The 12,978-nt window shown below is 34.8% G+C and overlaps 1 protein-coding gene across 1 annotated transcript; it reads left to right on the forward strand.

Moving 5' to 3' along the window:
• The first annotated feature begins 9,521 nt into the window (after nt 1–9,521).
• On the forward strand, nt 9,522–11,101 carry LOC136231011 (acyltransferase Pun1-like). Its single transcript, XM_066020240.1, has one exon. The coding sequence runs from the start codon at nt 9,663–9,665 to the stop codon at nt 10,956–10,958; it is 1,296 nt and encodes a 431-aa protein (XP_065876312.1). The 5' UTR covers nt 9,522–9,662; the 3' UTR covers nt 10,959–11,101.
• Nucleotides 11,102–12,978: the final 1,877 nt, after the last annotated feature.

Here is a 12,978-nt window from a genome sequence, read left to right on the forward strand (position 1 = left end):
GGAAAAGCTCGCCTGAGACTTTGGTAAAACAGATGGCTGCAGAAGGCATCTGGTTTGAAGACTTGTTTCCCCGATTCTCACCAAAAAAACACTTAATGACTTCAAAATTTAAAAGTTGAAGAATTAAAATTCCTTAAAATATCATCAAGTGTTTGAATTTTTCAATTTTGAGATTCTTGTTTTTATAAAACAAAAAACCCTAATCATCTTCTGGTCGCAAAAAAAAAGCTCTCAGTTCCCGTTTGGACAATTTTTTTTTATAAATACATATTTAACAAGACGTGAAAACATACAAATTTTTTTTCTGGAATTACCCTAAAAATTATGTTTTTATTAATAAAGTCTAATAGATCGAGACCATAGTAGAATTATTTTACTTCGTATTCCACCAAAATCTGTAGTGTAGTCGTGATAAAACTGTTAGTGAAGGTCAATTATCAATTTCACGTGATAAATTTTTTTTTTTCAAGGGTATCCATCGCCAACAGTAGTGACTATTTGATCGGTTGTGTTTGTATTCCATTATAAAATAATGGCTTGCATCTCGATGGCTGGAATTAATGGCCACGAAAATTCTTTTCCTTCTCAAAGGTGAGGATCAATCATGGACCTTTGATTAAGGGAAGAGAAGACTTTGTCACTCTACCACAATCCCGTAATAAAATAATTTGATCGGTTGTGTTTGTATTCCATTATACTAAAAATAATCCTAAGTAGTCCAAACTATTGTTTTTTTCCTAAGAAAAAAGGTCAAAATTGAATTAAGATTTAGGAAGATCCTTATACAATACTGAGTACAAAAACTAAGGATAGTAGTAGAAATAAAAAGATGAGTTAATTACAAAAGAAGTATCCCGTGGTTTGGCCGATTTGCAATGTGGTACATGTGGTATTTTTTTTGTGCAAACACAATCTTGAGGTTGTCACCGTTAGGAAAATCAAGGAAACGACAGAAAATCTGTTAAATCAGAGGGGGTATTTTCGGGAATTTTTTTTTACTTTTTTTAGTTGACCTTCTTCTTCTTCTTCCTTCTCTTCTCTTCTCTCTTTCTTCTTCCATTGTTCTTCTTCCTCTTCCTCCTCCTTTCTTTTCTTATTCTTCTTCTTCCTCTCTCTCTTCTCTTCTTCTTCCTCCTCTCTTCTCTTCTTCTTCCTTTTTTCTTCTTCTAATTTTTTTAAATTCTGAAATTTCCAGAATTCTGGAAATTTCTAGAATTTTGGAAATTTCAGAACGTCTGGAACCAGACGTGATGAACGTCTAGATTCCAGACATCTTTAATTTCCAGAATTCTAGAAATTTCAGAATTTAAAAAAATAGAAGAAAAGGAATAAAAAGGGAAGAAGAAGAAGAAGAGAAGAGAAGAGGAAGAAGAAGAAGAAGAAAAAAGGAAGAAGAATAGAAGAGAGGAGGAGGAAGAAGAAGAAGAAAAGAAAGGAGGAGGAAGAATGGAAGAAGGAGAGAGAGAGAGAGAGAGAGAAATAAAAAAAATAAAAAAATTTGGTTTCCTCATAATACCCATGTGCCATTGTTAAGCCCAAAATATACCTAAAATATCATTAATATTTATATCAGTTTTGCTATGAAATCGTGCTGTTTATATCTATTAGAGTACTTTTACGTCCGAATATGTTTCTTTCATGCAAGGTACCTAAATATTTGGTAAAATCCAAATAGGAACGAAAAGATATCAAAAATAAAGGAAAAACCCTAAGTTAGGAGCCAAAAGACGAAGAATTCAGCACACCAATACGAGGAAGACGGGAACGGAGTCAGAACCGAGAAGAATATTCCAAATTGTCGGTAGAGAATCCAAATTCTCGATAGAGATTATGAGTCGCGACCGAGAATCCCGATTCTCGGTCGCGACATGGTAAATTCTAGCGCCTCTCTCCTTCATTTCGAAGCCAAATCAACACTTCCCCATTCTCGGTAAGATCAGAAATTCTGGCAGCACTAAATTCATATGTTTAAATTCAAAGAAACACGTTCGTTCGGGTGGATAGAAACGTCTCTTCGCAGCGGATACGACTCTTCACAGCGGACACGACCCTTCAATCACGACTCTTCAACATCTATAAATAAAGAGTTGATTTAGAGTTAAATACAATGAGAGTTAGATTTGTAAGATTAGAGTGTCGAAGTTATGTAGAAACTCTGACTCAGAAAAGAGTCAGAGTTTAAATTTCAATTTTGTAAAAAGCAATCTGATGTACACAAATTATTCTTAGATTACTTACAAACACAGTAGCATTTAGATTTAGATTAAGATCTGTTTATATTAGTTTACATTCTGGTAGTTGACGAACCATCTCTATTCCGAAGATTTAGCGGGAAGATTAAGTAGCAGATTCGACCCTGGAGCCTGACAAACTCTCTGACGAGGTTTGAGGAAAGAATTGACGACTCGGAACTCTTATGTCATTCGAATGCTTCCATGCTTTTTATTCTCTGTAAACTTGTATCAAATTCATACTTCATCTAATAAAGTTCATGCAATTTAATATATTTTTATGTAGCACTTCTGTAAATGATCGGGAGTGAGTTCTGGTGTTTTCATTAAAACGTAATTAAATTCAAAATCATTACAAGGAAACTTTGTTGAACACTTGGGCAAATTCATTCTTACAATCGATATGATCGTTAGGTCAGCTTATCGGAAGTATGAATGAATTTGGTTAAGGTAGCAATCTAACCCGACCGTAGGAGGATTGTCTGCGGTTCAAAGCCTTTTAATTGAAGGAGTTTACGTTATTACACTTTTATAATTTATACAAAGCTTAAAGTTGTTTTCTTTGCTTAATGCAAACGAACACAATTAATCTCTTATTTTAAACACTAAACGTTTATGTTTTGTAATTCATACTCAAAACAGAATTGATTTCTAACATTCTACATATATTCTAATCTGATTCTTATTAATTCAATCTCAAAACCAAATCTAATTAAACGATTTTCCATATTATAAACCTAAAATGTGAATCAAACTGAATATTAAATAAGTTTTCGTTAAAAAATGTTCCATGTGGGATCAATATCTTTTTATTACTACAAACGAAACTGTGCACTTGCGGAAATCGCTCAACAGCCACATCAGCTTTTAAACAGATTTTCTGTCGTTTCCTTGATTTTGCTAACGGTGACAACCTCAAGGTTTGCAAAAAGAAAAAAAAATACAACAGGTACCACATCGCAAATCAGCCAAACCACATGATACTTTTTATAATTAACCCTAAAAAGATTAGTAATGGAATAAGAATGACGAGCCAAAATATGGATCGCCTCGTTCGCTAATCGCGAAGCATAAGTAGTCCAAACTATTGTTTTACTCATCTTTAAAAAATGCATAACACGACAGAACTATATATTAGTGAGAGGTGAATTATATATAAAATATGAAAAAATAATTAATAAAATATTTTATGCAAATAATTTAAATTCAGAGGCCTAATGTGTTGGTTAAATTTGATTCTAAATCAACAAACAGATACTTAAACGGATTAATGTCAACATGTAAATATAAAACAAATAATATGGGAGATGCTATGAAGCACAGACTCTTCTCTGGGGTCGGAGTGGCGGTGTCCGACTCGCCGGACATGGGGACTCACCGGGGACATGGCCGGATTCGCGTCCGACATGGCAAAATCGTGTCCCCGATTTTTTTTTCCAAATCGGACATGGCAAGGACACGGGATGACACGGCGGGACACGGTATGTACACAAACCTATTTCCCCTTTGTCTGAATCGTGAATCCTCTTCTTCCACTGCGATTCCTTCTTCTTACTATGCAGTCTCTTCCTCTTTGCGATTCCTTCTCTTCTTTTCCGCTGTATGATTCGTAGTCTCTTCCTCCTGCTCTTCATCTCTGGTGTGATTCCTTCTCTTCAGGATTCTTTGGTGGAATTCCTTCACGCTAAGCTCTCTCTCTCCTATTTTCTTCCCAGTTATTCAGTTCTTCTCTGGTGTGATTCTTCCTTGCTGTTTTATAGGTCATCTAGAAATAACTGGGTTGTTCTGTAGGCTATTTAGAAACAAGGGCTTCATTTCCCTAGAAATAATTGGGTTGTGTAGGTTATGTGCTTAGTGGGTTATGTAATAATTGGGTGACATAACTTTGGGTGACATAACTGGGTTATTAGGTTATGATTATGTAGAAATAATTGTAATATTTATTTAAATTTTATTTATGTTTTTTCTTTTATATATTTTTATATGTAAATATATATAATTAATTATACAAAAATTTGCCGTGTCCCGCAGCATCTGTGTCTCATATTTTTTAAAAATGTCGTTTTGTCACACCCGCACCCGTGTCCGGACCCGAATCGGTGCTTCATAGGGGAGATGTGATCTCTTATTGGGTCACGGACCTAAACGAGACAGACTCTTGAGGTCGGTAGCCATAAAGGTATAATTGGATGGAAGATTGTGAGGGTTCGTAAACTGGTGAATGATCTTGTGCTGAGCTGCTCATACAAGTAAATGATGACATCTTTCAAGGTTGTAAGAAAGAGCAACCCATAACAACATATATGGTTATTGTGGTATCCATGGCCTGCCTAAAGTTTTTTTTATGTTGATTGTAGGATCCCTAGTACTGTTGTACTATTTTAATAGTGGATATTTGAGCCTTCTTAGAATTGGCTCAGTCATAATCCTCGTACATAGTGGTATTTCAAATTTTGTTATGTTGGGTTGCTTTAATTAGATGCTTGCTTCAAAAATGGTGTTCTTCAGCTATGCCAACTCTTTTCGAATTGCCTCGTACTTAGCTTCAGAATCTTCGGGTCTTTCCAAGGTGCCTCTCTCCTTGGGTAGCCATCACTCCGAGGTGTTAGGCTCAGTCACATTCTTTTTATCCTCCTAGATCATAGACTGAAACTCAGCGGACCTGTGCTTGGTGCTTTTGGAATTTTCATCCAGCGTCCTCCGATTCGGGGAGGGTCGTTTTTCTTCTCTCACCCAGGTCAACCTCGGGGGAGATTTCTCATTGGCAGTCCTCACATTTCGTGCAGGTAGAGTGTTGGATCTATGCCATCTTATTGTGGAGTCTTCTCTTCCCTTTAACTGACCACTAGAGCCTCTTGGCCGATTCACCGACAATCTATCTCAATGGTGATGACAACTTCAGACGATGTGATGTCTGGTAAGCAAGTTGTATTCTTATATCTATTAATTTATCTGATACTCTTTGTCTAATGTATCTGATGGTCTCTTTGACTATCTCTAGTTTCTCATTTACCTCTTCCATTTTAATGGCATACCCTTGTCAAATTTTATTGACAGCCTATTGGAGTGGTTCAAGGTTTTCTATCAGTCGCCTAGAGATTATAGCCAAGAGCCTCTGTTTTTATGTCTCTAAAGCATCAGTATCTTCCTCCATATCCAGGACTATGTCATTGTAGTTGGCATACTTCTTCTCCTACCGCCCATTGGACTCCATAGGTAGGGAGTGTACTAGAGGAAGGAAATTAATAGATTTATTTAAACGATCATGGTTATGTCTGGTCCATGCTCACTGCGCTAATTTGATGTGGCTAAGTTTTATAGGTCTTCATGCAAGCCTGAAATAAGACAGAAGCAGGGCCAATGAGGGGTCAGAGTCTGATAACCCGCTCTGATACGTAAGTTAGCTTTTGAGGATGATTTGAGGATGAACACAATAATAAATCGGGGTTCAGTATCCTTGGATGTTTCTTACTTTATATATATTGTGGTTGAACATAAAGATGGGGTTATAAGCCTTGGAGTGTGTTATGTTATGTGTCACATGTTGATTGGTGAACGTGTGTCTGTAGATCGGGGTTCAGTATCCTCCAAGCCCATTTGGTGCGTGATTGGCGGGATTTGCACTATTATTGTAACAGGATGATCTTGACGGGGTTAATGGTGATGTCCCAGATCAAGACTGTGAGACTAGGTCGTACGTGGAATTGATTCTTTATGATAATTCCACATGAGCACTGATTCTAAGTGGTGGCTCGGGCTTTATAGATGCCATGTGAGCGTATTTATATTTGTTTGCTATCAGATATTCTTGTGATATGTTACAAATGGTTGATAAAATGACATACATGTGTAGTGGAAATGACAAGATTCATTGCTGGGAAGACAATTTGATGAATTATTTTTCAAATTAACCCAATTTGTCAATATTAGGATAAACTTGCTTTTGACTATCATCGTTAGTGGTAAAATAATATCATTTTAGATGTTAGAGGTAAACTTGCTTGGCTGTCAACTTTAGGAGTTTTTATCTCTAATATTAAATTGCGAGACGAGTTAACACTGTTAGGTACACATTGGATGGAGTCATTGCTAATTTTAGAATAGGTTGGAGACCTAATTGAGCATTTCTCAAAAGTGGGGATTTAATTGAATTTTTGGGTATAGGTTAGGGTGAATGTAAGCTTTAAGCCTTAATCCAAATATTAAAAGAAAATTACCGTATAAAATCAGTTTTAAAATTTTTTTTTTTATGGTTTTGTAATATTTTCTTGGGTTGAAAATAGTTTCACAGTTTTATTAAAGGCTAAAACTTTGCTTTTGAAATATGTTAAAACCACTTTTAGTTTGTAAGTAATTGGCACTTTAAAAAAATTATTTATAAATTTTAAATTGTTGTAAATAATTAATCTAATCATCGCTAATACGTACTTACCGAAAGATTAAAGAGTTGATAACCAAAATTCTAAGTCCAGTCCAATAGAATTTGGGTTTTTACAACATTATGATGACCAAGGCCGGCTCTTTGTTCATTGGCCTGGACGGGCCTTTGGATGACAATTGTAATATAATTGATGATTATTTGAAAAAATATGTTTAATAAGTATATTATCCTGACATCTACACTACACCATTTTTCTGTTAGGGCCATTAATAAACTAATAAAATTATCCCCCAAATTAGTTTTTTTTATATAGACATAACATCCATTTGATTACCCAAATTAAAGTTTGAAAGTGAATTACAACGTTAAATTATCAAAATCATTATTAGTTCCACTAACTAAGTAAAAATCGTCAATTGAATCCTCATCTTATTTTAAAATAAAAAATATGTGACTATTTAATATGAACTCTAATGGGTAAATTACACCAATAGTATCTGAACTTTACCTATTTTACACTTTGGTACCTAGATTATATTTTATTCCAAAAAAATACCCGAAGTAACGATGACCGGATAATTTAGTAAATTTTACCGGTAAATGACCGGTCAATGCAAGTTTGTCTGAGTAAATTACATCAATAATACCTGAACTTTTCCTAATTCACACTTTGGTACCTGGATTTTTTTGTCCTAAAAATATAACTCAAGTGAAGATGACCGGATAATTTAGTACATCTGATCGATTATTGACCAATCAACGAGATTTTGACCATTTGAATTAAAAATTAAGACCTACAATACACTCAATTAACATAAAATTATAATACTACCCTTTAATATATATGTAAAGCTAAAGGGTAGTATTGCATATGTTAATTGAGTGTATGATAGGTCTAAATTTCTAATTTAAAATGGTCAAATATACTAAATTATCGATTCATCTTTACTGGAAGTGTATTTTTTGGACAAAATGAAATTTAGGTACCAAAGTGTGAATTAGAGTAAAGTTTAGGTACCATTAGTGTAATTTACTCATCAAACCCGCATTGACCAGTTATTGACCGGTAAAATGTACTAAATTATCCGGTCATCGTTAGTTCAGGTATATTTTCGAGACAAAATATAATCTAGGTACCAAAGTGTGAATTAGGATAAAGTTCAGGTACTATTGGTGTAATTTACTCGAACTCTAATGATCTTTGTGTTGGTTCAAAATGAGCTTGGAAAAGAGGGTCTGAAATTGTTCAACGAAATGAGTTTTGATGAGGTCTCAATTGATAATTTGTGCTTAGGATTGGGACTAAATTGATGATTTTTACTTAGTTTAGGGATCTGATTGATCATTTTAATAGTTTAAGGCCCTAATTAACTTCGAAGTCTTAGTTTGAGGAGTGAAATGAGTATTATGCTTTTTATGTACTTTTGCTTAGTTAGCTCAAATTAGATAGGGCAAATTGAACGTCGTTTACATATTTAGGGGGTGTTTGATTGCTCATTTTTCACATCTTTTTTGTCTTTTCACTTTAAATATGAAAGTTTTAGGTGTTTGGTTAGACACCTTCTATTTGTATTTTGTAGCTGAAAATTAGTTTTTTACAAAAACATGAAATCTCTGCTTTTTGAAAAGTTTTTTCAAACAACAAACAGCAAACATCAACATCAAACAACACGTAAACCAAACGAGACCTCAGATCCATTATAACACCTCTTATCAAACTCGACACTTTTAAATTTAATTTTTCCAAAATATCCCAGTATATATATTATCACTTCTCATCTTTCTTTCATTATTTATCTTCTTCTCTGAATTTGTAAGAAGTAAAAGTTTTTTTTGAATAAATTATTTTAGTTGTTGTATCCATGATTAGTAAATATAGAGCGTTTTGCCAGAAAATAGATTGAAGCAACTGTTAAGCAATTGTCTTAGCAGTTTACTATTTTGCTTAGTAGTAGCAACTGCTAAGCAATTGTTAATTGCTTTCACTGCGAAGTAAAATCGTAAGCTGCAAACATATCGGGTTGGATGAAATTTTCAAATATCATTCGATAAAAAGTGCAAACTAATTTAAAATACCTAAAGCTAACATATAGAAATGAATTTATGGATATTGGATTGATGTATGAAATTGAAGTCGGATTGAAAAGTATGAGAAGTGAAGTGAAAGAATTGGTTAAGTCATAATATATATACTAAAGCTACTTTGAGAAAGTCTAATTTAAAAGTGTGTAGCTTGAAAGAGGCGGTGTAATAGATCATGTAAATGGGTTCATCTAGGGATGTGCATCGGTTAAAAACCGAACCGAGAAAACCGAAAACCGAAATTACTAAAATAATTCGCACCGACACCGAACCGAATAACATATAAAACCGAAATCTAACCGAACCGAAATGTTCAGTTCGGTTCGATTTTAAACCGAACAAACCGAATAAAAAATAAAAACAATAATAAAAATCACCATATTTTATCATTAAATCTACCTCAACAAATACTTTTAAAATATATTCATATTAGCTTATTATCTCAACAACAATAAAAATAATTAAATTTATAAATTCAAATATATGTATATATATAAAATAATATAAAAATATGTATAATTCGGTATAAGACAGTTTTTTTACATTTTTTTATCAAACCGAATCGTATTGAACCGAATACCGAAATGCACCAAAAAATAAAACAGACAAAGAAGTGTAAAAAAAACCGAATTCAATCGGTTCGGTTCGGTACGCGGTTTAAACCGCACCGATGCAAACCCCTAAATTCATCAATTGGATGAATTGATGGATTGGATAATATACCTAAACAAACAATTGATTGGATTCTTAAAATTTGAATTCTACAAATTAATTAATGTAATTAGGTCAACCCTTCCTGCCCTCAATGTCCGTTTGTTCATCGAAAATGATTCCAATCAGAAATTCCAAGATGCCTTTTTGGCTCATTATATTTCTTTACTCATTAATTTACATAAATTATATTAAAACCACTACTTATTACATGATCAATCTGAAGTTCAGTTCATCAATTTACAGTCCAGATCAAAATGATTCCAACTTTGAAATCAGAAATGGTGTCAACTGAGATAATCAAACCACTTTCTTCTTCAAAAACTCATCCAACATCACACAACTTTTCTTTCTTCGATCAAATCTGTGCTCGGATCTATGTTCCGTACATTTTCTTCTACCCCATTGAGGAACTTCACCATAAATATTCATCAATTCAACTCAAAAATTCCTTATCTGCAGCCCTTTCTCTCTACTACCCACTCGCCGGAAGATTCAAAGATGATCTCACAATCGATTGCAACGACGAAGGAATCGAATTTCAAGAAGCTCGATTAGATTCTGATCTTTCTGAAATTCTCAAGAATCCTAATGATGAAGTTATAAAGATTCTGTTTCCGGAGAATTTGCAGTATAAAGATCCAATCTCGAGCAGTTTTTTGATTGTGAAAGTTAATTTATTTAATTGTGGAGGAATTGGTTTAGCCATTTGTATTTCTCACAAAGTAATGGACATGGCAGCTTTTTCTTATTTCATCAATCATTGGGCAGGTATAGCTCGAAACTCCGGCGACAAATTCCGGCCAGATTTCAGTAGTATTCCGTGGCTGTATCCGTCGATAGATTTACCTGTGATGGAATGTTACGAGCCTGATAAATTGAAATGCGTTTCGAGACGGGTAGTTTTCCACGGCTCAAAAATCGATGAACTCAAATTAATGGTGGAAAAGGAAGTTCCGAACCCGACAAGGTTCGAAGTAGTAACCGCAGTTTTATACAAATCCGCTCTTGCAGCTTCCACGGAGTTTTCCAACGTTGTAAAGAGTGCTGTAATGCACGTGGGAACGAATCTTCGGGAAAAGGTTATTCCGCAGTTTCCTGAAAGCTCTTCAGGAAATTTCAGTGGAACATTTTCTGTTTCGGCAGGGATGGAGATGGAGATGGAAACCTTGACTAGAGAGATCAAGAAAGAGAAGATAAAATATTGGAAATGTTGTGGTGAAAAGTCCGATGGGGAGGATCTTTGCCGATATGTTTTGGAGGCGTCGGTAGGGCTAAGACGTGGACATGGAAAAAATGAGGAAGGGTATTTATGTAGCAGCTATTGTAGGTATCCGTTTTACGAGGCGGATTTCGGGTGGGGAAAACCGGCATGGGTGAGTCTTGCAAGTTGTGAAGTGAAGAATGTAATGATAATGTTGGATACGAGAGATGGAGATGGGATTGAAGCATATGTGAGCTTGCAAGAACAAGTTATGGAGATTTTTGAGAATGATCATTTTCTTCTTTCTTTTGCATCTATTAATCCGAGTGTCTTGCCGGAATCTACTTAATTTTGCGTTGAATTTTAATTAATATGTGATTATGGTTTGGTAAGATTGCAATGCTAATTGGAGGCTTAGGTAATGTCAACCTTGTTGGGATGCCTGAGTCTTCTTTCTTTGTCCCCCACTTTCAATAAAAAAAAGATTGCAATGCTAAACTTTTCTTTTAAGGGTAAATTATAAAAATGGGTCAAATGGAGGCCCATTTACATATTTAACCCATTTACTCAACCTATTACATATCTAGACTGATTTTGTGTGACTTTCCCATAATACCCTCAATATTTACGCGTGTCTCCCTCGCTCCCGTCTGACTTCGCAGATTCGGCATTATGCGCAGCCTGCGAAGCTAATGTTTGAGTTTACTTGATGAATTTAATTAGCATATGCGAAGCCAGCGAAACTAATGTTTGGTTTACTTGATGAATTTAATTAGCATATGCGAAGCCTAGATATATTTTGAAGCTAATTTGCGAAGTGATATATAACAAAAAAAAAAAATGTCAAACAACAACGGATTCTAACATTAAAATCATAACATTATCAAAATTTATAACAAGATTGCCACAATAACAACATTAAAATCATAACATTATCAAAATTTACAACAAGATTGCCACAATAAACTCATAACAAAATCACTTCAAAGTGAACCTAACTAATCCGGTACCAATTTTGAAGCGGATGAGTAATTTCTCTCTCTACAGGAAGTCCGGACCTTTTGGGATGGACGTGTCCCATGGTGCACACCAAGATTGGCACAATCTCTCCTAACCAACCATTTTAGGAGTGAATGTGCCAATCTTGAGGGAAATTTCTCCATGTACAGGAAGGAAAGTCATCTCACCTGCAGCTCAATACGTCGCCTTCTAGAAAGGGATGTTATGTAATCAACCACCTTCAGAAAAAATTAATCGTGTTAGGCAGGGAAAAAAGACGATTTTGGCTTTGCGAAATGAGGATTAACGAAGCATGCGAATGTAAATGTGCAGGGAAAGAGGTGATTTCACTTCGCTAATCGATATTTTCGTGAGGTCTGCGAGGTCTGAAACGTGACGATCTACGTCGCATATCGATGCTTTCGCGAAGTTTGCGAGTGAAATCATGAACGTTTCTACTCGCAGACTTCGCGAACTAATCGATTCACGAAGTAGATCGTCACGTTTCAGGCTCTTTCTCTTTGCAGATCTTCACGAAATCATCGACTATGCGAAGTGTATTCATGAAAAAACGCAGAAAAAACACAGATACTTACATTTTTCGCGCCTTTCACCCTTAAAAGCGACAATAACAATATGATAAACTGAGAAAAACGATGGAAATAACTTAAAATAACCATTTCTTTGATGGTAACAAGAAGAAAGAAACCAAGTAACGAGCAGGAACAGGAAGATGAAGAACCATGGCTTCGTTTTCTAGGATTAGGAAGTTGCAGAATCAAGAGATGAAGAGAGGAAAAAGAGAAATTCATTGTGATTTGGCGAAATGGTGCAGATTTTGTGCAATTTAAAGGAAGATATGAAGATCAAAAGTCTTGAAATCATTAATGGAGGAGCTAACTTTTTGCGTAACCAAGGAGAAGGGAGGGAGCGGCCGTTCGCGTTGTGGGAAGTGGAAAGGTTATGGGTATTATGGGAAAGTCACACAAAATCAGTCTAGATATGTAGTAGGTTAAGTAAATGGGTTAAATATGTAAATGGGTCTCCCATTTGACCTAGTTTTGTGATTTTCCCTTCTTTTAAAGGGCTCAAATCTCGTGTTAAAGAAGTTACTAATAAGAAGTGGTAATTTGAAATTTTTTTGTGGCTTTAAATTTTGAGGTTCGAGGCTTATATATAGCAAAAATATTTAGAAATTTTTTACCCTCTTTTGAGGATATTTTGACTTAAATTCAAATTATTGATGAATCGTTAAGAAAGCAGACAACCAAAATTTTCAATTAAGTTAGGTATGGGAGTAATAAAAGTGGCATTCCAAATTGCAGGGAACTCTCCCTTATTAGGCCACTCCTTGCAAGCATTAAAAACAT

Source organism: Euphorbia lathyris, chromosome 5, assembly GCF_963576675.1.
Source record: "Euphorbia lathyris chromosome 5, ddEupLath1.1, whole genome shotgun sequence".
Taxonomy (NCBI): Eukaryota; Viridiplantae; Streptophyta; class Magnoliopsida; order Malpighiales; family Euphorbiaceae; genus Euphorbia; species Euphorbia lathyris.